Source organism: Carcharodon carcharias, chromosome 5, assembly GCF_017639515.1.
Source record: "Carcharodon carcharias isolate sCarCar2 chromosome 5, sCarCar2.pri, whole genome shotgun sequence".
NCBI classification, from domain to species: domain Eukaryota; kingdom Metazoa; phylum Chordata; class Chondrichthyes; order Lamniformes; family Lamnidae; genus Carcharodon; species Carcharodon carcharias.
In genome coordinates this window covers 119,278,131-119,303,843 of record NC_054471.1, presented here as the reverse complement: position 1 = coordinate 119,303,843, position 25,713 = coordinate 119,278,131, and the positions used below count along the sequence as shown (strand labels likewise).

The 25,713-nt window shown below is 43.7% G+C and overlaps 1 protein-coding gene across 1 annotated transcript; it reads right to left on the bottom strand.

Annotated features, from left to right (window-relative positions):
* Positions 1 to 22,572: 22,572 nt before the first annotated feature.
* Positions 22,573 to 25,453, bottom strand: ccn2a (cellular communication network factor 2a). The gene is made up of 5 exons (XM_041188841.1): positions 25,264 to 25,453; positions 24,741 to 24,960; positions 23,990 to 24,241; positions 23,402 to 23,613; positions 22,573 to 23,283 (listed from the first exon to the last, which is right to left on the bottom strand). The coding sequence occupies exons 1-5, from the start codon at positions 25,330 to 25,332 to the stop codon at positions 22,987 to 22,989; spliced, it is 1,050 nt and encodes a 349-aa protein (XP_041044775.1). The 5' UTR covers positions 25,333 to 25,453; the 3' UTR covers positions 22,573 to 22,986.
* Positions 25,454 to 25,713: the final 260 nt, after the last annotated feature.

Here is a 25,713-nt window from a genome sequence, read left to right as displayed (position 1 = left end):
TGTCTTTTATCTTGTGCAGAAAATTTTCACATCTGAGTGACAAGAACACTGCTCATCAGAACAAGGAGCCACAGGCAGGGAGACATTCTTAGGATTTATTGACAATAGTCAACAGTATATACAAGTGATCAACACCAGTGGCCAGACTATGCAACTACTTTTACCTAAATTTCCTAACCCTGCTGCTACATCTTGGTGTTCCCTGGACATCCACAGCAGAGGTGGAAGCAGCCTGCTGACTGTGACACCCTGTCTGTGATGGGTTTTGTGGGTGTCATCTGGAAGGCCGAGACTTGGTGGGCCCCGGCCTAGTTTTAGGGTCCTGCTGTGTGGCAGTGTCACCCTCCTTGGCCTGTGAAGCTGGGGTTGTGGAGGTCACAGGAAGAGGGGATTCGGGTGGGCCAGTCACTCCCAGAGTCACCTGGGTGCATGGCCCGCAGCATGCACCTGCTGATCCACCTCTCTATGGGTGCCAAGGGCCCCTGGCTGACTCCATGAACAGAAGGGGTAACTGGAGTGAGATTGAGCTGCCCAGCACCCTTCTTGTGTACACGCTGTTGGAGGCTATATATGGCATCAGCAACAGAGTTCAGTCCACACAATAGTTCAGGAGTGACTTTCTGGACCAAGGTCTCCATGGCGGCCACCATCCAGTCAGTGTTGCCCTCGATGCATTGCAATGCTGGTGCTATCATCTCAGCCTGAAGACGGATGGACTCCTCCATTGTGCCTTGCAATCTGAGGAGCTCAGCGGACATCCCTTCCTGATCTTCCCGAGCTTGCCTTTGCAGCTCCAGCAACTGTGACATGACCGAGTCCAGAGGCTCATCATCTGACTTGGATTCAGCAACATCCTGGCCTCCAGCAGCCCTCCGAGTGCTGGGTACCTGGGAAGTCCCTGCCTCCATCAGCTGTGGATCAGAAAATGCAATATGCTCACCAGATTGTGATCCTGAGGCTACTCTAAAGCTAGGTCCCACCGAGGTGTGTGTCTCTGTGCTGGTGGAGGGTGTGGGTGAGCTCTGTGATGGGACTTCTGAGAGGATGCCTTCAGATTCCTCTTTGGAGGTTTCTTCGGAGCTTGATTGGAGGCCCTGGGTCATAGACTCTGTCGGCTGTTTGGCAGATGTGCCTGCGAAAGCAAGGGGAGATAATTAGTGCATGGCAGTGGCCTGTGAAAGAGGACACATCACTCACGGCATGGTTGTCTGATGGATGTTGCTCTGCTGGATCCTCACTTGGTAGAGCAGCGCCAACCTCACCACTAGCCCAGGACCGGTCCCAGTCATCGACGGACAGTTGGAAGGCTGTTTTCAAATACTGTTAGAACTTTGATCTCCAGCATCCCTCCAGTTGTCTGCGACTTTCCCTTCTGTAGTGTGCCATTTTGGCCTGCATGGATAGAGATGGGGAGAGCGTATCAGGATGCCTGCCAGGGCAGATGGTAAGTATGCCTGGCCTGTGTGGGTGGTGAGTGGTCCCATGGACGGGATGAGGACAATGACACTGTGTGAAAGAGTGAGTGTTGATGTCCCTTGAACTAGCTGTGAGTGAGGGCCCTGTGGGTGTGTGATGGGTTTGTGAGTGAGTGAATTGGGAGTGATGAGAAGAGTGACTTGCCCTGGCAGAACGGAAGAGATCATTCATCCTTTTGTGACACTGGGTGGCTGTCCTCCTCTGCAGGGTGGTTGCGCTGACCACCACTGTCACCGCCTCCCAAGCTGGGTTGGTGACTTTGCTGCCCATCCTGCAGCCAGAGCGGGGGTGGAGCACATCCTGGCAGCCTCCACAGCATCCAGCAGTCACTCAAAGGACCCGTCATTGAAGCGGGTGCTGCAGTCTTTTTTCCTTTGCTGGCCATGTCTCCCGCGCAGCAGTGGTGAGCTGGTGGCAATGAGCGGTGTGCAGGTGGCTGCCTTTTAGAGATGGCCGGCATGATGCAAAAGTGGGGTGATGGCGGGAGGGCGAATGAGAGCTCGCTCACCATGGAAACGCCGTGTTTCGCAGGTGTGAATAAATAATGAGGTGGGTTCAGGACAATACGGCGTGAAAACCTGCCATTTTCGTGGGCGGGTAGGACTCTATTTTACCAGCCCGCTACTGCACTTAGTTCAATTCAGGGAAAAATTCCGACCATTATTTGAATTCTGAGTACAAACTAGTTTAAAAGAAAATGTCTTCTTCCCCTGCAATTCCACTTTTCTTCACTAAGTGACAGTGTTGGTTAGACAGAAACTAAGCTAAAGCTTAACACGTACAAACCTTGTTAGAAGCAAATAATAAAAAAAAGCACTTGATATGGTACAACACATTGTAAGTTCCAAGAATAAGTGAAATAGATTTTAAGTCATTAGAGTTCAAAATGAAAAAAATTAGGAATATAAATCTCAGTAGAGACCGATCACTTAAATTTAATAGGCTATAAATTGCATGAATATAGTAATCACATTCAGCATTTTACCAATGAGGCCAGGGTGTGGTTGTATTTTAGGGTGGAACCTCAATGTGCTGAGTTTCAGCCACATTGATAAATTGCACAATGTTGCGTTCTGAGGGATAGGTATCGGGCAGATCTTCTTTCACCCCTGTAATGTATCGGAAGAACTTTGCACACTTGTCTGTGGGCGTTCCAGGGCTATTCTAGGAGTCCCACCCAGCGGGACCAACATCCGACTTAACCTGTTATTAATGTGTAATCTTGCCAGCATGTGAGTGGTTGGCATTATTTTCATTAAACTGGTTAACTTTCCTTCCAGTAAGACAGCTCTTTTCCAGAAGCCAAACCAATATTTGATGTTGCATTGCTGGGCCCTGAAGGTGGGCTACTCTTTCTGATATGCTGAGCGCTGTTCTGCAAGATTTTTGTATGTAGTGAAGTTATTGTTTTGTATTAAAAACAGCAAATGTTGGAAATACTCAGCAGGTATGGCAGTATCTGTGGAGAGAGGAACAGTGTTAACATTTCAGGTCAGAAACTGGGAAAAGATTCATAAGAATTGGGAAACAAGTTTCAAGCAAGTAAGTGGGCTTGGGGGAGAAAGAACAAAAGGGAAGGTCAGTGATAGGGTGGAAAGAAGGAAAGATTAAGGGCTCAACTTTCTGGGCCCTTTGGGACTTGCTGGGAGGGCTGGCACTATGGGGAGGGGAAGGTGGAGGTATGGTAACACAATAACGTCTTCCTGCTGCCACAGAATATTGCTAGTGGCTGGAAAGTTAGCAGCTTAGAGACCCACCTGGAGGCCAAGTGAACTCCTAATTGGACAATTAAAGGTCTCTTCCTACCTCCCCATGCACTTTGCATGAGTCAGAAGGGTGTAACTGAGTGGAAAGACCACTGGGTGAAATTTGGCTGTCTCCCAGCAATTTCGGGGGGTGGGCTCCTTTATGCGCACTACACAGTCCATGGAGGGATCCCCTGGTGACAATCTCTGCCCTCAAAGCAACGATAGCGTCTCCACCAGTATCCAACGTCCACCTCCCATCCACCCCCACATAACATTGAGTTCAACAGCTTCATCCCCAGCCCTTTTTGATCCCCCTCTATTCCATATTCATTTTTGTTTTTTAATTTTTATTTATTTATTCCCCACTTATTTTCATTATTATTTTTAAAATTTATTTCCATTTTCATTCATTGTTTTAACCCCAGCTTTCAGACTATTTTCGATCTTTTTTCCCACTATCGTCCCCTCGCCACCAGACCCCCCCCCCCCCCCCCCCCCCGGCGCCCCCACTGCCCCCCCTCTAGGGCTATCTGTTACTTTCCAGAGTGCTTACCCTGGTCCTGCCATTATCACATTCTGCTTTCCACTCTTAATGTCATCATTAGCACCTCCTTTAGCCAGTACCACCACTATTAACAACCCTTTGACCTTTTGTCTATGACATCTTTTGCAATCTCTTCTTTGCCTCCGCCTATCACTTCTATCCAGCTTCACCTGTTCCACCTCCCTTAAACAGTATATACTTCACCACAATTCTACTTCTCTTTAGCTCTGAAGAAGAGTCAAAAGGACTCAAAATGTTAACTCTGTCTTTCTCTCCACAGGTGCTGGCAGGCTTGCTGAGTTTTCCCAGCAATTTTTGTTTTGTTGTGAAGGGGAAAGATATGTATGGTGACTGCATCAGTCTGGAGGTAGCAAAAATGGCGGAGGCTGATCCATTGAATACAGATGCTGGTGGGGTGGAAAGTGAGGACAAGGGGAACCCTATCCTCGTTCTGTGAGGGAGGGGAAGGGGTGAATGAAAAAATGTGGGACTGGGAACAGGCTCCAGTCAAGGACCCTGTGAGGGGGATCCATTGTTGAGAGAAAAGGATGCACTAATATGGAAGTTTGGATTGTCGGAACAGATATGATGGTGATGGAAGAAACTGGGAGAATAGAATAGAGCCCTTACAGGAAGCACTGTGTGAAGAAATGTAGTCAAGCTAGCTTTGGGAGTCAGTGGGCTTATGGCAAATATTGGTTGACAGCCTATCCCCAGAAATGGGAACAAAATTGAATAAGGGAGGAGGAGAGTCTGAAATTGATCATGTTAAGAGTGGAAAGTTGATGAAATTCGCAGTTTGGGGCAACAGTAGAAAATAGCATCAATAAATTCATCAATGCACCGGAAAAAAGAGGTGAGGGAGGAGGCCTGAGAAGGAGTAGAATAAGAAATGTTTCACATATTCCACAAAAAGACAGGTGTTATTTTCTACTATGGGGTCGCTTTGTTTGCAAACCGGTTACATGATTATCTATCGGCGGGTGAGTTGATTACAAAATACAGCAGACGCTGAGACCAGCATAAAATGAAGCACATGTTACTTATTTAACAAACTACAGAGCATTAACATGATGTGTGCTTCCCCAACCAGACTCTACTCTACACTAACATTAACATGGTAGCCAGCGCTACACAGCTATTGGGTCTTACAGTCACCTGGTCAATCTGCTCACATTCTCTTAAAGGTGTATTACACCTCAGATTACCACATCCCTCCCCCTATACTCAAAAGTACAATTTACAACATATTAACTATTTACATAAATAAACTATTTACAAATTCAGTCACTCTGGAGGCTTTTTCAAATGTGCCGACCGTCGTAGTTCCATGACTTCTGATGATTTATCTGAGGCTTCCCTCTCCTGAGATGTCCTGAGACACCTTTTCATTAATAAATCTGCTGGGGCAATACCAGTGGTCATATATGGTGTTGCCCTATAGCTGAGCAGGAAATGTGATAACTTCGTTGCTATAGAATCCTCCTCTAGTTTTCTCATTCCGGCCTTGAAGGTCTGGACTGACCTCTCAGCCAACCTATTGGATGCAGGGTGGTCTGGCGAGGTCTTGACATATGTTATGCCATTGAGACTTGTAAATCTTTGAAATTCCCCACTGGTGAATGCCATTCCATTACCAGACTCTATTCTCTCTGCTAAACTGTGTATCATGAAACTCTGACACAATCTGTCCATAGTGGCAGCAGATGTGGGTGGTCTGATCTTGTATACGTCCATCCATTTGGAATGAGCATTGATAAGTAAGAGGAACATTGTGCCCAAAAAATGTCCCACTTGGTCAATATGGAGGCGGACCCATGGCCTTTCTAGCCATTCCCAAGGATGCAACGGAGCCGAAGGAGGCAATTTCTGCATCTGCTGGCACTGCATGCAGCTCTTGGCCATGTTTTCGATTTCAATGTCCATTCCTGGCCACCATAAGTGGCTGCATGTCGACATTTTCATTCTAGAAATTCTGGGGTGAGTACTATGCAATTCTGTCAATAATGGTTGTCATCCTCTGGGAGGCACAATGACTCTCGCTCCCCAGAGTAAGATGCCATCCTGGCAGGTGAGCTCGTATCTCCTGTTAAAATAGGGCTTCATTTTGTCTGACTTTGGCTTGTTAGACCATCCCTACAAGAATTGTTCGCTGACATGAGGCAAAACTGGGTCACGATTTGTCTATTCTCTGATCTGTTTGGCATTCACTGGTGACGAATCTAGAAAGTTTAATAACAAGACAAGTTCTTGAGGGATGGGCACGTACACATTGCTGACCTTTAGAGCTAATCACCTCAGTGCGTCGGTATTGGCAATCTGGCTTCCCGGCTGATGGATAAAAGTTTACTTGTTAGCAGCTAGAATCAGTGCCCACCTTTGGATGCGTGCCAAGGCAATTGGTGGTATTGCCTTATCTTCCCCAAACAAGCCAAGTAGTGGCTTGTGATTGGATATGATGGTGAAGTGGCGACCATGGATGTATTGGTGGAACTTCTTAAAGCCAAATACAATGGATAAGCTTTCTTTCTCTATTAGTGTTTTGTTCTGCCTCACTGAATGTTCTTGAAATGCAGCCAATGGGCTGTTTGGAGCTATCCACCATCAAGTGGGAGAGTTCTGCCCCTACTCCGTAAGGTTGAAATAAATTCTTTCTTTGGGTTGAAATGTACCAACAGGGCCGAAGAATGTAGTAAAAGCCTATGGTTGTGGGGCTTGCCAAGTCCATTTGTGGTTTTTCTTGAGTAACCCGTATAATGGAGCCAGTACTAGCGACAAGTTTGGGAAAAAACGAATGTAGTAGTTAACCATTCCCAAGAAGGACTTGAGTTCTGTGGCATTTTTCAGGGTTGGCACCTCATGAATAGCTCTCACCTTGTCTTCTAACGGCTGAAGGCCCTGTGAGTCGACACTATGACCCAGGTAAATCACTTCTTTTGCTTGGGAGATACATTTTTCCCTTTTCAGTTGTAATCCAGCTTGTGAGAAATGTTCAATACCTTTTCCAAGTTAGCCAGATGTTCTTCATCAGTTAGTCCTTTTACAAGGGCATCATTGATATAAACCATCACATGGGGTAGAGATTGGAGCAAATTTTCCAATGTCCTTTGGAAAATGGCACAAGCCAATGAGACTCCGAAGGGTAACCTGGTATACAGGTATAACCCCCTAGGTGTGTTGATAGTCACAAAATCCTGAGAGGCCTTTTCTAGCTTGACTTGCTGGTAAGCGTGGCTCATTTTGAGTTTTGTATACATGGTTCCCCATGCCAGCTTGCAGTACAATTCATCAATTTTCAGTATAGGATGCCTGTCTAGTCTGGCCACTTTGTTAATGATCAACTTGTAGTCCCCGCATATTCACACACTCTGCTCAGGCTTTAGTACTGGAACTATGGGCGCTGTCCATTCGGAAAATTGTACAGGTGGTAAGACTCCCAACCTTTCCAGCCTGTCCAATTCAATATCCACTTTTTCTCGTAATGCAGAGGGGGCTGACCTCACCTTCAAATATCTGGGGTTGCTCCAGGATTCATGTGGACTTTAGCTTGCAGCCCCTGAATCTTCCTGAGCTCTTCTCTGGACACAGAGGCATATTTCTGTAATAATTCTTGCAGATCTTTCATTCTGAGTTGAAAGATCTTGTTCTACTCCAACTTTATTTCCTTAAGCCGGTTCTGACCAAGTAGAGTTAGACCTTCCCCTGCCACCACTATCAGGCGTAGGTTAGCAGACTGGCTTCTATATTGTACTGGAACCTTGTATATACCTTTCACTCTTATGTTTTTGCAAGTATATGTCTTTAGTCTGGCATCTGAGTTTTCCAACTTTAGTGAGTGGTGCCCTCCATTCAGATACTTAAATGTGTGTTCCCCTATGACTGTCGTGGATGTGCCTGTATCACTTCTATTCGAAGGGGTTTTCTGTTGACTTCTACTGTCACATAGATTGGCTCTTTTTAATTTGTGTAGTGAGTAAATATCTGACTTTTTTCTGGTTCCTCCATTATATAAATTTCACGACTTCTGCCTTTCTGTTTGAAAATTTGCCTCAATCTTTCTTTTCAAACGGATGAGGTCAGTCCCCCTTTGCATAATGTGCCCATTGCGATGACAATAGAAACACTCAGTTCTTTTAAATTGTCATTTGTTTGTAGGCTGTCTGGTTCCAATTCTGCTATTATGAATGTGGTTTTTATCCATTAAACCAGTGCTTTTTGCTGTTCTGTTAATGGTGGCTGTTTCCCACCTTTCCGCAGAGCCCAGCGTTTTCTTGCCATTTCTAGCTGGTGCATCCCTCACAATGTGAAGAACGACACCATTTTGTGCACCCTTGATTTCTTCTGAATCCCTGACTGCGCTCTCCATTGCAAGTGCCAACTCCAGCACCTCGCTGAAGTTTAGATTTGTTTCTGACAACCACCTTTTTGAATGGCGTCTTCGTTAATCCCACACACTAATCGCTCTCTTAACATGTCATTAATCGACATCCCGAACTCACAATATTCTGTCAGTTGTTTTACATAGCAAGCGACTGTCTCTCCATGGGTGCGACACCGCGAATTGAATTTAAAACATTGCGTGTTACCGAGGGTTTCGGCTGAAAGTGGCTTTTCACAAGATTCACCAACTCATCAAAGCTCTTGGGTGCCATTAGACTACGATTAGGCCATATGTTTTACTGCCACGTGTCAATAAGAGATCGCCCGTCTCTTCTCCTCCCCCGATATGCCGTTGGGAGGAGGAGAAAAATGCTAAACATTCAATATAATGTGACCAGTCATCGGTGGTCTGATGAAATGGTTCGACGTGGCCAAATTGTGGCATACTGGAGGGAGGTGCTGCACTTACAATCGGCCTGCAAAACACAGCTGATTCAGAAGAGTTTTCGCGGCTTTCCTTGGTGTCATCAAATGGCTGTGTTTTGCCTCATCGCCAGTTGTTATGTTCTACTACAGGGTCACTTTGCTCATGATCCAGTTGCATGCTTATCTTTCGTTCGGTGAGTCAATTACAATATACTGCAGGAACAGAGACCAATATGAAATGAAGCACACACTATTTACTTACATAGACAACAGAGCAATAACATGATGTGTGCTTCTCTAACCAGTCCCTACTCTAGACTAACATTAATATGGTAGCCCGCGCTACACAGCTTTTGGGTCTTACAGTCACGTGTTCAATCTGCTCACATTCTCTTAAAGGTGTATTACACCTCAGATTACCACAGTAGGCACATTTAGGATCCAAACGGGTACCATAGCAACACCTTTTTTTATGGAGGAAGTGAGTATTATTAAAGGAAAAGTTGCTCAATGTGAGTACAATAAGCACATTGAAACATGTAGAAAAAATGGTCATACATACTAAAAAGGAAAGGAAAAGACCAATTAGTCTATCAAACCTGTCCAATTTGACCTGGTCCAACCTACATGCACTGACAACCCCACTCCCTGTGATCACACAAACTCCTAGATGAGGCAAGAAAAAAACCCTTTGGCCAGAGACAACCAGGCAAAGCCCTGGAGATCATTTTGATTCACATCACTAACCTCACTTGCGCTCTATAACTCACAATGTCTTGCATAATAAATAAACAAGAATCCATTCCAGCATCCACAGTTTTTTGTTTTTATCTATTCCAATTCTGTTTTATCTGCTTTGGAGCCTTCATCGTTTTCTCCATTTTCCACTTATAGCATATCATCTCCCTCGCATTTCAAATACTGAATGGGGAGTGTCAATTCCAGTCACCAGATATGTTTTTAAGTAAGAACTGTGTTGAGTAGTTGTGACCAGGGAAATTTTGAAATGACTTTCCTTGATGAAGTTACAATCATAAAGACACAGAACTGTGCATTTGGACAATACATGGACTGCAGAGGTTCAAGAAGGCAGCTCACCACCATCTTCTCAAGGGCAGTTAGGCAATAAATGCTGGCCCAGCCAGCAGCACCTACATTCCATGAACAAATATAGAAATAAATATTTGAGAAGACCCAACTGTATGTATTCTACAAGAACTATTTGATAACTCTTAAAGTAACAATGTCAAGTTACTTATTGCAACATGTGATGTTTTGACATGATCATCATATTAGCAACTTACGAAAGCTTGTTTTCTTTCACTATTCATCCAAGCCAAAATATCGAAGCAGAAGCCATTATGAAAAAGTAACAGAGAATATAATTTATATTGTGGAAAATTTCTTGTCTCTTCGGAGTACTGTATACTTAGAGCAAAGATTGAAGATTTGCTGTGTTTCCTACGTGTTGTTAAACCATGAACTCATGTTGTATATATTCATGTAGTATGCATTTAGATCTTGCTACAAACACCAAAGAGAAGAAAGATTCCACCTTCTTCTATCGCTTCATTAAGTTTATTACATGTTTGATGAAGATTACTCAGTTTGCTTAATGGTTGAAGATATTTTGTGAGTTTTAATATATTAGTCATCAAAGTTTTTACAGTTTTTTGACACATTGAATAAAATGTTTTCAAATATCTTCTGAATTTCTGCCTATGAAATTATCTGTTTTTCTCCTTCCAGAAATGCAACCTAACCAAACTTTGAAACTGTAAACCACAGAGATACTTGTGTGCTGACTTTATTGGAACTTTTGCTCTTGTTTCTTCGGTTTATAGGCTTAGATTCCTATTAGTTTCAATGATAGTCTGCTAAATTCAATACTTAGAGGTTGCACACATTTTGACCTTTGGTTTCCTGTATCTTTATAACTTCTCACCATAGTTCAGATAAGATGGCTTAGTCAGTTTACAGTGCTGATATGCAGACCAACTCACTGATGCAATGAAATGTGCCTTGCTCTTTATAGAGTTACTATCGACAGTAGAACAGTGATGTCATCTGGTTTACCTCCTCGTACATTCAGTCCATTATCACAAGCAAATTGTACAAATGGTGACATATAGTTTGGATCATATGCTAGTTCATGCGCCTGTTCTGCAATTCTCCTTGCTATTTGCTGAATGCTCTCGTAATTGGTCTTCTTTAGTTTCTTCAACTTCTGTAAGATCATGTAGTCAGGCATGCTATCAAATAAACCATTAGTTGCTAGAAAGCTAATGAAATTTACAGTCTCTGCAGCTTGTAACCTAGGATATACCATTTTATTTGTTGCTTTACATTTAAGTTTGGAAAGATATTTTGGCATTCGATTTATTTCTAAGCTGGTTTCCACCTCCTGGAAGCTTCTCATATGTTTATCTATGCTGTCCTCTCTCAAATGAGAAACAATTATAAAGGTGCGCAACAGAGTGCAGGAAGACTATATTCCACTTAAAGGAAAGAATAAATGTTTCAAAAATGCACGCTTTCATGGGATGTGGGTATCGCTGGCAAGGCCAGCATTTTTGCCCACCTCTAATTGCCCTTCAATTGAATGGCTTACTAGGCCATTTCGGAGGGCATTTAAGAGTCAACCACATTGCTGTGGGTCTGGAGTCACACGTAGGTAAGGGTGGCAGATGGTAAACCAGATGAGTTTTCAGAGAGAATGTTTCCTCTTCTGAGGAAGAGCCATCAATAAAGGCCATCAATATAAGATGGTCACCAAGAAAGCCAATGGGGATTTTCGAAGAAACTTCTGCACCCAAGATGGTGAGAATGTGGAACTCATTACCACAGAGAGTGGTTGAAGCAAATGGTATGGATGCATTTAAGGGAACACTATCCAAGCATCTGAAGGAGAAGGGAATAGAATGTTATGAAAATAGATTTAGATGAGGAAAGATGGGAGGAGGGCTGATTGGAGCATAGACACTGGCTGGACTGGTTGTGGCAAATAGTCTGTTTCTATGCCTTATATCCTATGTCATCCTATGTAAAGTAATAGTTTGCAAAATTTGTTCTTCAACCTGTGGTATGGTGACCTTCAATTTCATTTTAAATCATGCATTCTTTTAAATCATTTCATTCAGTTAATTTTGCATTACACTTTAACTAAAATCCCACATAGAAGCAAGGAAACATCTTCTTGGATGGGTGATGTCTTGTGGAATCTTGTACAAGTAAATTAAAGGCAAAGGATGAATTTCATTGAAGTTTCTTTTTAAATTTCAATGGAAGATAATTTGCTGAACCTGAATTCACTTATTCCATTTGTATGTTCAATTCCTATCAAGACAGAGTCTGCTGCAGTGGATTTGGGGAGTGGCCCCTCACCTCTAAACTAGGAAGGTGGACCTCAGCATGATCAGTGCTGAGCTCCTGATTCTGGCTTCAATGCACCCCTTGCTGAACTTACTGTGCAGGGGAAAATGAGAATCAAGTATAGGAACACTTTGCTACATGTCAGTGACGACTCTGTGATGCAAATGTAGTGTACTCTTTGCTTCAACTTGATCAAGGACCACCTCTGGCCTAATGTCAGCACCTCAGCATCTGCTATGGTTGGCTACTGCTTTCCTTTGTAACTTCTACTTTTGCAATCCTTTCAATCGGCCAGCTGAGAGGAACAGAATAGTTTTCATCTTGAGCTATTAAGTCCTCATCCTTTCTCCTATTGCTGCTGCCACAGTCGCTGACCATGTCTTGTGGAAAATCAAAGGAATATGAGTGTACAACCATTGCCTGCCACTGAACATGAAGGCTGCCATCAGAGTCCTCTCAAACCAGTCCCCTAACCTCTAAAGATCACAAATAGGAACCTCTTGTGTTGGAGACAGTGGTCTCAATCTGTGTTAGTGAGCAAATGCCAGAATCTGAACTGGGTCTCTCTATGGGCTCTTCTGCACAGCACTGTAGAGTTGTCACTCAATCCATGATACTCAAATCCTCTTGCCTACCTAAAAGATGTTGGCAAAGCATCGCTGTATGTTCAGCATTACATGCAGGGAGGGTGAGGATTTCTAAAGGACTGTGGGAAGAGCTTCTGCTTATTAATGAATGTAGCCCAGTATGCAACTCCTGTAAGCTACAAATCCATGGATCCTGCAGCAACTGATCATCTGGTTCCCACCCCTCCTCCTCCTTGCTGCTCATCTGCTGTCATCTCCACTTCTTCATCCTCAGTGGCACTTCAGCTGGTGCTCCCTCTTATCTACCCATATCTAATTCCCTGGCAGTGGATGCATGCTGTAACAATGCTGTATCAGTGCCTTACCGAAGAGAGCAGATCTGGCTGCCAGTTAGCCATTCACCAAGTGTGAAATGCTAGTAGGAAGAGGATTTTTAAGCACCTACTTATCTTATTAGATTGAACCATGAAATGATTACAGCACATAAGGAGGCCATTCAGTCTGTTGTGCCTGCACTGGCTCTCTGCAAGAGCAACTCAACTAGTCTCACTCCTGGTCCTTTCCCCATAGAGAATAACCCCAGCTTCTCCAAACTATCCCTCATCCTTGGAACCATATTCATAAATCTTTTCTGCACCCTATCTAAAGCATTCACATCCTTCCTAGAGTACACCAGTATTGGGCACAATATTCCAGTTAAGGCCAAACCAGTGTTTTATAAAAGTTCATCATAACTTCCTTGCTTTGGCACTCCATGGGCTGCAATTTATGCACAGCCACCAGCGGGTCCAAAGGCGGGGGCTACTTAAAATCTAGCGTGTGCCCTTCCCACTGCCTACCCACTTGTCCTTGACCTGTTTGAAATTTTACAGGGGTGGAAAGGCTTTGGGCAGCCCACCTGCCTTTGGGATTATTGAGACCCTTAAGTGGCCAATTAATTGCTACTTAAGGGCCTCATCCTGCCCCTGCTGGTATTTTACCCACAGCAGGGGGAGGCCCCCACCATTTGGGAAGCCTGGCAGCTTAAGCTGCACAGGCTGATATCGGGCAAGTGGGAAGGGTTCCTCCTTTGCATGTCCCCTGGGCCCATCGGAGGTACCCACCCGTCCAAGTCATTCCCCTCTTTAACCCACCCCATGTCCTTTTGAACCAGACGCCCCCACTGATTCACAACCTTCACTGAGAGCCCTAATTCTAAATTTACTTTGGCTTTTTGGTGTGGTGGGACCACCTGAATCCCCAGCAGTGGCCACCACTCACATCTTGCTGCCAGGACTACAGAGCTTCTGGCAGCAGCTCTTTAAGGTGGGACTTCCTCAGATGGGGCAGAAGTCTTGCCTTAAAACAATTAACATTGCTCCTTGCGTTAAGTTGTTGCGGGGCAGCTGCTTGGATCATTGGTGGGCTCCTTCCTGATCTTTTGACAGGGTGGGGGGGAGAAGAGGGACCACAATGCCCCTTAAAATACAGCCCAATGTCTCTATTTATGAAGCCCAAAATTCCACATGTCTTTTAAACCAATTTTTCAACCTGCTCTTCCATCTCCAATGATTTGTGCACATATAACCCGCTATGGAGTTGTGGCTGAGTGGTTAAGGCAGTGGATTAGAAATCCATTGGGGCCTCTTCACATTGGTTTAAATCCTGACAGTGCTCATTATCCCTGATTTCAACCAGATGCCAAAGAATTAATTACCGAATAAATGAAAGTAAAACCATAGGAAAATTCCTGTGTTTTCCCCTTTACTATCAGGAATTTGGAGGGAAGGGTGTTGCACACAGCAGCCCCACGCAATAAAAGGTTAGGATGGTTCACAGACGCCCAGGACATCTGTCTTTTCTGCGGCCTTGAGGAGTCCATGTTCCACCCGTACGTAGACTGTGCAAGGTTGCAGCCCCTTTTTGATTATTTGAAAGGATTGCTCCTCAGACTTTGTTTGCACTTCAGCCCGATGCTCCTGATCTTTGGCCACCTGGTGTGGAGTGAGGGGGATGGGCAGGGCAGAGGATCTCATTGTAAGCCTGCTCCTGGGCCTGGCCAAACTGGCCTTTAACAGGCCCAGGCAGTGGGCGGTCAAAGGAGTTGTCCAGCCCAACTGTCTGCCCCTCTTCCGTGGCTACGTTCACGACTGGGTGTCTCTGGAGAGCAAACATGCAGTGCCTGCCAGCATGATTGAGGCCTTCCATGACTGGTGGGCACTGTGGGGCCTGGGGTGCATCGTTGACCTCCCAAAGCCACATATGGATTTGAGCTTGATAAGTTTCCTTTGAGATTTTGTTTTTTTTGTTGTAGTGTCCTCTTAAGAGACTACCCCCTTATTGGATTTGTTAATTTGTTTTATTTGTTATTTATTAATTTGATTACTCCAAAACAGGATAACCCCCCCAGGCCTCTGTTCCTGCACTCCCTTGCATGTTATATTTTACATTGTTCTTCATACCAAAATATATCATTTCAGACTTCTCCACATTAAATTTCATTTGCCATGTGTCCACCCATTCCATCAGCCTGTGTACAACTGGCATGAAGTTTCATGCTTTCCACTCCTTTGATGTCCTCAGATGACTGAGCTGAAAGGTCCATTCTTGGCAGTGAGTAAGATATCACAATTTGGCTGTTTCAGCATCAATGTGGGTTTTCTCCTGATGGCTTCGCCCTGCCTTCTCCTTTAAAGAGTGAACCCTTAAGCATTATAACAGAGAACTGCCCCAAGAAATATTGAGCAGAGAGTGTGTAAGGAGTTCTAAGAGCCACACAGTGGGTTCATGAAGAATCAGGACAGTGGTGTATGAGTGAAAGGTCACTCATCCCTTGGCAGCCAACAAGTTGTAGATGAATATTCATATATTTTTTTCTCAGACTAGCTGTAAGCCTTGTTATAGGAAAACAACTAGCGTACACAAAATGTTTGATTCTGCCCCACTTTATATCTCCCATTTCAAAATATACAGAGGGCAGCCATTCATATTGGTTTCTCCTGACTTAAAGTTGTAAATTTATAGATCGCTTCTGATCTTCAAATTTCTCAACTACATTCAGCCTCCAATTTATCTCAAAGCCTCATTCTTACAGCAGTATAACTTTGGGCCTTAAAGAGAAAGATCTTTAAAGAGTTTTGAAAGAATTTTAATGCTGACACAGATGTTGTCTATTGTGAAGCATTTTATGCAATGTTTATGTCATTTCTGATATTGATAACACTACCCACAATGATTTAGAAGCATAAGAGTAATGCTAGTCTTACCTTAAGAGTAGAAGAAAACAATTTAACATGTAAGTCTGGAAGTTATAATGCAAGGTATTGTAGTATGAATGTTTAAGATGTTTGTATCAAATTCCTTAAACATGGATTAATGCTTTAATTAGCAGGGAGATAGCAACCTTCACATGATCCTCCTGTTAAAGTAAATTGTTAACCTGAAAACCTGCAAACGAATGCTGTCAAGAAGGTGACCAAGCTCCAGCCATTGGGCTCATGGTCCAAACAGTAAAAACCCACTGGGGAATGGAATATCTCAGGGAGAACAATGCCAAGAAACGGGACCAGCAACAAGAATATAGCAGCTCAATAATGAAGATCTATCCTGGGCAAAATATGAGCTACTCATAAAAAACTCTCAGACAGGAATGTGGACATATTCACCCTGCAAAAAACCCACCTCGCGGAACACTCCACCCTTTCAGCCCACATTCCTGGACATTATCTCATTGCAAGCAGGGATAACAAGACATAAGGCCTAGCTACCTTCATCAAGGAAAGCTGCACCAAAGGCACAGAAGACCTAAGATCAAATGTCCCTCACTCCATCTCCATCAAAGTAATTAAGCTGACCAACACAAATGTCTACAAGCCACCAATGTGGCCCAGCATTGTAATACAGCCTGCAATCATCTACACTGGCACCATCAACACCCAACATCACAACCACCAACCTCAACACCAGCACCTCGGGAGAACACTGGATCCCAAACCTGCCCAAAAACTACAACCGCTTTACTCCACTTCACAAACTTGGCAGTCATCAAATTTGTTCCTTGGGGCTTCAGATAAACTTTCATTCCTGGAAAGTGAACAGCTCCTGGAAGAATACAGGGAAATGAAGATCTGGATGTGGCAACAACACTTCAAGTCCCTTGATGAAGGATGCCTCATAATATGGCCAGAAACAGTTTCTTGGCCAGGAACTGAACTAGCCATATAAACACTGGCTACAAGAGCAGGTCAGAGGCTAGGAATCCTGCAGTGAGTAACTCACCTCCTGACTCCCCGAAGCATGAAGTCAGGTGTGTGATGGAATTCTCCCTACTTGCCTGGATGAGTGCAGCTCCCACAACACTCAAGAAGCTTGACACTATCCAGGAAAAAGCAGTCCGCTTGATTGGCACCACATCCACAAACATTCACTCCCTCCACCAACACACAGTAGCAGCAGTATGAATCATCTACAAGATGCACTGCAGGGATTCACCAAGGCTCCTTACACAGCACCTTAAAAGCCCACGACCACTACCAGCTAGAAGGACAAGAGCAGCAGATAGAAGGGAACACCACCAACTGGAAGTTTCCCTCCAAGCCACTCACCATCCTGACTTGGAAATATATCGCTGCTCCTTCACTGTCACTTGGTCAAAATCCTGGAACTCCCTTCTTAACAGCACTGTGGGTGTACCTACACCACATGGACTGCAGCGGTTCAAGAAGGCAGCTCACCACTGCATTGTCAAGGGCAAATAGGGGTGGGTAATAAATGCTGGCCCAGCCAGTGAAGCCCACACCCCATGAATGAATTTTTTAAAATGGCTGGAAACAGTGGAAAAAATTGGCTTCACACACTTAGCCAAAAGACGCAGAAACTCCTATGCCACCTCGGAGCAGCCAAGCAGCAACCACACCAGCAGCCCAGAATCAACGCCTTCACAGCTCAACTCTAGACTCAAAGGTACCTGCCAGCAGGGAAGATAAACAGACAGTAAAAACAGCCCTAATACTGTCTCATGAGACTGCCCCAGAGCAGACAAACTACTCAAGCCCTTATGCCCAAGAGGAAGTGGACAGCAGCCTCATGGCAACCAAGTCAGGCAAGGCAGCAGTAGTTGGTGGGGTTTATGCAGAATTCCTGAAGAATATCGTATCACAGGGAAGGAAATGGCTAGCAAAGCTGTTTACCAACATCCACAGCACAGACACATTTCCAAAGATCTGCCACCATTTGAAGACAATGGCCATGCTGAGCCAGGGAAGCCACTCAACAACCCATGCAGCTACTGCCCCATCGCCCTGCTCTCAATAACATATATGTTCATGAAACACCTCCTGCTAAACAGACTAGAAGCAGCAATGCCACCTCAACAAGTAGGCTTTCACACACAGGCCCCCACATCTCCGAACAGGTCCTGACACTGACATCACATACTCAGGCCAGTTTCCAGAAAGGCCTGAAGACCAGAACTGCTTTTGTTGACTTATCCTGTGCTGATGACACAGTGTGACACAGGCACGCTGCTGGAACTGCCCAAAATCATCTGCTGTGTGAAAACCCTGCAACTATCAATTCCATAATCAGCAATTGACAGTCCCATGTGCACCTTGGAGATCAAATCAGCTGTCATATGCATAACTAACAATGGACTACCACAGAGATCAGTCCTCACACCTCTCTTCAACAGTGCACCCTCCCTCCCACAAAGTCATAGCTCTGATCACACATGCTGATGACTTGGCCCTGCTTTTCCAGGCTAAAGAACTTCAGGACATTGAGAAAACACCCACTGAAGATCTAAGCTCTTTGGAAGCCTACTTCAGAAAGTGGAGACGTCAACCAAATTTTGCCAAGACTGTCGTTTCGCCCTTTGAACTGAACAACTCGAACGCCAGGGAAGAGCTTCATGTCCAGCTCTGTGGCAGACCACTTACCCACGATGCATTGCCAAAATATCTTGGCATCTCTCCATAGTGTACATTGACCTACGGTCAACAACTGCAGAACACTAGAGACTCCCCAAGGTCAAGATGAGAGTGAATCTCATACTGAAAAAACAACAAACCCGAGGATTGGGAGCAGTTTAGAATGCAGCAAATGAGGATCAAGGGATTGATTAAGAAGGGGAAAATAGAGGTACTGGAGTAAGCTTGAGGGGAACATAAAAACTAACTGTAAAAGTTTCTATAGGTACGTGAAGAGAGAAAGATTGGTGAAGACAAATGTAGGTCCCTTACAGTCAGAAACAGGGGAATTTACAATGGGGAACAAAGAAATAGCTGACCAACTAAATACATACTTGGTTCTGTCTTCACAAAGGAGGACACAAATAACATACCAGAGTGTTGGGGAACACAGGGTTTAGTGAGAGGGAGGAACTGAAAGAAGTCAGTATTAGTAGGGAAATGATGTTGGGGAAATTGATGGGATTGAAGGCCGATAAATCCCCAGGGCCTGATAATCTACATTCCAGAGTGCTTAAGGAAATGGCCCTAGAAACAGTGGATGCATTGGTGGTCATCTTCCAAGATTCTATAGACTCTGGAACAGTTCCTACAGATTGGAGGGTAGCTAATGTAACCCCACTATTTAAAAAGGGAGGAAGAGAAAAAACAGGGAATTATAGATCAGTCAGCCTGACGTCATTAGTGGAGAAAATTCTAGAGTCCATTATAAAAGATTTAATAGCTGAGCATTTGGAAAACAGTGGCAGAATTGGACAGAGTCAACATGGATTTACGAAAGGGAAATCATGCCTGACAAATCTACTGGAATTTTTTGGGGATGTTAGTAGAGTTGCTGAGGAGGAGCCAGTGAATGTGGTTTATTTGGACATTCAGAAGGCTTTTGACAAAGTCCCACATAATAGATTAGCATGTAAAATTAAAGCGTATGGGACAGGGGGTAGTGTATTGAGATGGATAGAAAACTGGTTGGCAGACAGGAAACAAAGAGTAGGAATAAATGGGTCTTTTTCCAAATGGCAGGCAATGACCAGTGGGATACCACAAGGATTGATGCTGGGACCCCAGCTATTCACAATATATATTAATGATTTAGATGAGGGAACTAAATGTAATATCTCCAAATTTGCAGATGACACAAAGCTGAGCTGTGAGGAGGATGCAGAGATGCTTCAGTGTGATTTGGACTAGCTGAGTGAGTGGGCAAATGTATGGCAGATGCAGTATAATGTGGATAAATGTGAGGTTATCCACTTAGGTAGCAAAAGTAGGAAGGCAAATTATTAACTGAATGGCTATAAACTGAGAGAGGGGAATGTACAACGAGACCTGGATGTCCTTGTATACCAGTTGCTGAAGCTAAGCATGCAGATGCAGCAGGCAGTAAAGAAGGCAGATGGTATGCTGGCCTTCATAGCCAGAGGATTCGAGTACAGGAGCAGGGATGTCTTGCTGCAATTATACAGGGCCTTGGTGAGACCACACTTGGAATATTGTGTGCAGTTTTGGTCTCCTTATCTGAGGAAGGATATTCTTGCTATAGAGCAAGTGCAGCGAATGTTTACCAGACTGATTCTTGGGATGGTGGGACTGACATATAAGGAGAGATTGAGTCGGTTAGGATTATATTGGCTGGAGTTCAGAAGAATGAGGGGGGATCTCATAGAAACCTATAAAATTCTAACAGGACTAGACAGGATAGATGCAGGAAGGATGTTGCTGCAGAACCAGGGGTCACAGCCTGAGGATGCAGGGTAGACCATTTAGGACTGAGATGAGGAGAAACTTCTTCACTCAGGGAATGGTGAGCCTGTGGAATTCCCTACCACAGAAAGAAGTTGAGGTCAAAACATTGTATGTTTTCAAGAAGGAGTTAGATATAGCTCTTGGGGTGAGAGGGATCAAAGGATATGGGGAGAAAGGGGGAGCAGGCTATTGAGTTGGATGATCAGCCATGACCATAATGAATGGCGGAACAGGCTCAAAGGGCTGAATGGCCTACTCCTTCTCCTAGTTTCTATGTTTCTATGGAAACTTTCAGGCACCACCAAGGGCAGCAGAGCCAATACACTATGCATTGCTTCACAAGCCCTGGTTTACCTAACAACAATTTTGTTGCTTAACCTGGCTCAGGAGCCACCACATAAACATGTTAGATAGCCACCTCCGGAAAATCATGAGTGTTATTTCTGGGACATTGAGATCAACACAACTCAAGTGGCTTCCTGTGCTGGCACACATTGAACCTCCTGATGTCCACAGGAAAAACAACTTCCTCAAAGACCACTGGCTGACAGCTAACAAAGCACTCCCATTGACATAGGACCTCAAAAAAAACATTCAATTTTCTGAAATTTGTAGTCCCTACTGGAACACACTCCACACCCTACAAACTGATGACAGTCTCACCTCTCGAAGGCGCACTTAACAGTTAACTGCAAACATCACCAATTATAATCCGGTAACTGATCCTAGTGAAGTCCAATGTTTCAACCTTCTGTGGAAAATCTGGACAACCCTAAGCCACTTGAGGACGGGCCAGGGAAAGTGTGGTCACTTCCTCCACAAGTGGAACATGAGGAACAGCTCAAATTGAGACTGTGGTCATCCAAGTCAGGCCATTGCCCATATACTGAACCTCTGCCTGAAAAATCCATGCTAGGTGGCATCATAAGCATTCACAGTGCATCAACTGACATCATTGAATGGATTGTTAACCTTGATATCAAACTACAACTGCTTCTCTAGCCATAAAAATAAAAAAAATGCTTTCATTAGTGACATGATTTTGATATGATTGAGCATTAATACAACAATATTAAACGGTATAATTTCTCGGTTGCTTATATTATCAATTATGTGGTTCGTTTGACTGCAGAATAATTTTTGACCCTTTTTGCTTCTCTGTTTACAATGGGAAAGGATTGTATGATCTTTGTAAAATGTAATATAATTGGAATAACCTCAACAATTTTATGCGGGTGGGCCAATTAAGGCCTGCCCCACATAATACGTGAACAGTAGCACTGAGTGCTATCTGTTCGGGCAGAGGGAGAGTCGGGTCCAGCGCTTTTTCGCGCATGTGCGCTCTGTGCCTCAGGGAGATTGAAGCGCTTTGGAAAAAAATAAATACATGTAATAAAAATGTAATAAAACATGTCCCCTCATGTGACTGTGTTACATGAGATGGGATGTTTTATTTTTCGAAAAAAGTTTTTATTCAATTTGTAAAAGTTTTGAAACCCCATCCCACTCGTGGATGAGGTTTCCTTAAAAATCATAAGGGCCTTTTTGCCTGTCCACCAACTGCAAGGTTGATGGGCAGTGTAAATTTAAATTTAATTAGGTTGTTAATGGCCTTACTAGGCCTTATAATTATTGGCAGGCGCACACCTGACTCTGGCATGTGCTTGCCGAACGAAACATCGCTATGATGTCGAGACGCACGCCTGACATCATCGCATGTTATTTTACTTGCTGGCGAGTCAGGCCCACCCCTGCAGGCTGACTGAAAAATCCTGGCCCATATTTCTCTCTGTGAAGCTTTGAAATAGAAAAACTACCTATGATTTTGTGCCTGATTTTAGTTAACATTAGGATCACTGCAGTATGCTGAATGTCTCTTCCAATTTAGATGAAACAGCTGATGGGGAGAGAGGAGGGGAATCCACAGTCTGAATTATTTGGTACAGAGACTATCACCTCTTCCCAATCCCAGCTTAGTCGCTTATACCCCACTAACCATTTATGCTAATTTGCATGCTTGGTTCAAAATCCTACTGATTTTTTTTGTTGTCAGTTTTCAATGAATGGAGAACTAAAGCTGCCAAAAACCTGTATAATTACATTTCATGGCACATAGATTGTTAAATTGAGAAGGACTGCATTACCCATTTTTATGTATAAAGGAATGCATTATTCACCACTATTATAAATACATAAACTATATATATCAATGAAACTGATCTAAAAAATTACCTTTGATTAGAAATAAATTATATGTTCTGCCAACTCTTAGTATCTCACTGTGATAATTTGTTAAGTGACAGAAAATTGTTCCATTTGCGTAGATGTATTAAATAAAAAAGCATTAGTTTGTATCAAAAATATATTTTATTTTGAACTAGAAAAGTGCAAACATTTAACTTTTGGTCACACTTCTCAAATGTTATAATAACTGTTCAAAAATAAAAAAGAAATCAAAGAACAGTCATTTTGTCAAGTCTATAACTACAGTACTCAAGCAATAAACAATATAAGGCACATACATTTAAATTAACTTAGACAACTGTACACATATGTACATTATTTACAATGATATTACAGCTAACAGTGTACAAGCAATGCAGTTTCAAAATCTAGGCTGAGTGCTCTGACATGTTTCCATTTCTCAATTGATAACTGATCATGTTTCAGCGTGCCAATATTTTCCTTTGTGTTACGCAGTGACCTTTGTATAGGAGATGGAAAACCTTTCCAGTTAAGAAGTCTTAAATCGATTACACAGTTTATGCCATGTCACCCATCATTTTCCTGTAATACAAGGACTGAAAGACATCATTGTCCATGGGGCAGTTATAGTGGCAGGCACAGGTCTTGATGAACATCATCTTCTTCTTTACGAGTTGGCCATCAGGACATTTGAACTCGACAGAGAGAGTAGCGGTTCTGTGAGGGGTGCAGCATCGGCCATCGGTGCAAACACCACAGAATTTGGCTCTGTAAGACTTCACACTGGTACAGCCAGAGAATTCAAACTTGGTAGGTCTGTAAACCTTTGGAGTCCGGATACACCTTTTGCCTTTCTATGGGGTGAAAGAAGATAAAATTCCATTAAAGAAAATATTCAATGCAATATAAATCAAAATAAATCTTGATTGCATTTTTAAAATTAATTGATCTGGGAAGGGCATTTTCTTTTACCTTAATGGTATCTGTCATATCCATTTCACAAGGTCTAACCATGCAGAGTCTCGTCTGTTTCTCCAGTCTGCACTCTCTGTTGTCATTAGTTACCCGGCTGGAGATGCCCATTCCACAGGTCTTGGAGCAGGCACTCCATTCAGTGGTCTGTACAAGGCAGTTGGCACGGAACATGGAAGGGTCAGGGCCATAGGTGGCTTCTTCTCTGTAAGCTGTATGAAGAAAAATAATAATAAATCAACTGTTTGGCAACATGACAGGCAGGGACCAGGATTGCATTGAATACAGAATAAACATTAACAGTTGTTCATTTCTGTTGAGCTCAAACCGTTTATTGTTACTAGCTAATTAAAATTAAGTCAGTATGTTTTAAAGATTAACAAAACAGACTCAATAAAAAAGTAACAATAACTGGGTTGCTGAATTATAATACATTGCTATGCTGAATCAATTCTATTATGTAATTTCAGTTTTTTTCTTGTTTCATTTTATTTCATCTGATAGTTTCAAAGCACACAGCCTTAGTGTTAATGTTGTTTGCCTAAAGGTGTCTCTTTGGAATGTTTAGATGATTAATAAGAACCTTACCTGCAAGTGCAGGCCCAACCATGGTGTGGCGTCTGGGTTCTTCACAGACCCATTCTTCACAGCACTTGCCAGGCACTTTAACCTTCTTGGGCATAGGACAATCTGGGCTAGCCAAGCGAATCTCCACACTGCAGACAGGGACACAGCCGATGGAGCCATCCAGACAGGTGCACTTATACTTGCATCCACTTTGAAAGGTTTCACCATTCCTGTACACAACACCATCAAACAAGCAAGGAGCCCCTTCTTTAGCTGCAAAAAACATTAAGATATTCCTGTAAGCAATTTAGTTCAACTGACAAAACATTTCAGATAACAGTAAATATGCGATAAACACTGCGATTTCACTACAAGTATGAGTCGAAACAGTTTCAACAGCAGAGACTAAATTATTCACCAATTCAGGAGGGAATATATAAAATTAATTTGCTAATCATACTACCCCACTAATACAATACTGGCCAGTGCCAGTAAAACATGTGTGTACATGCTTCTACAGAAAGCTCTCCTCATCTAATCCAGTTTAATGATATTAATCTCCATAATAAAAACAGAAGATGTTGTATAAACACCCAGCAGATCGAGTAGCAGGTTGCCCGATTTGCTGAGCGTTTCCAGCATTTCCCGTTTCCATTTCAGATGTCCAGCACTGACAGTATTCTGCTTTTGCCTAAACCTCCACACCTGCTAAGTTGAGGGCTGATGTGTGTAAGTTGAGGGCTGATGTGTGTACAGAGCTGGCGGTTCTCACCTGCACAGACTCCGACTGTGCTGTACGTGGCGGATCCGAAGTCGCAGAACAGGCCCTTGTGGAGGTCGCAGGGCTGGCGGCGAGTGCACACTTCGCCCGCTTGCTTGGCGCAGACACTGCAGCAGCCGCAGCCGTCAGTGATCAGAGAGACTCCGGGAGGGCAGAGCGGCGGCTGCTCAGGACAGTGACAGGGAGCTCGGCACTCATCGGCAGCGGATACCTGTAAAACACAACACAATCTTTCGAATCAGCCTCACAGGAAGGCATCTTAGGTACAACAACAAAAAATGCAAACACGAACCATGGCATTTTAAATAACAGCCTCACAGGAAGGCATCTTAGGTACAACAACAAAAAATGCAAACACGAACCATGGCATTTTAAATAAATCTAAAACTCCTCAGTAACGTCGACTGCTGTATAACATGTAACGATTAAAGTCGACTGCCCCATTTTAAAGCAAGTTTTAGAATATTCACGTTAACTTCTCAAATCTTGCTGCAAAATGCAGTCACTAACTCACCAAATAAGCCAGTGCCAGCAGCAGTATTGGTGCAAACTTCATGCTCTTCAGCCCCACAAACATTTTCATTCGACTTTCTCAAGTTCTTTTTTCCCTTCACTTGCACTTGTAGGATCGAGTCGGTGTGTTGAGGATTGCTCCTGTTCTCTCTCTCTCTCTCTCTCGAGCAGTTAGAGTGTGTTTGAATGGTTGAAGCGTGCGCTTTTTATGCTCTGCCAAGCCAGCTGACGCACACAGCCGGCCTTCCAGCAGCCTCGCCTCTGCATTCCTAGGAAGCCGGCCAGTTCCTGCCTCACACCGGATTGGATGTGACCTCTTGACACAGCGCATACCTCCAACCCAGCAAACAGGCACATTTTCAAAATAAGAGACTGTGCAAACACTTGGCGAAACTGGAGTGACGAGAGCTTTAAACAATGCTGAGAAGCATTCGGTGCTAAAGTAACCAGG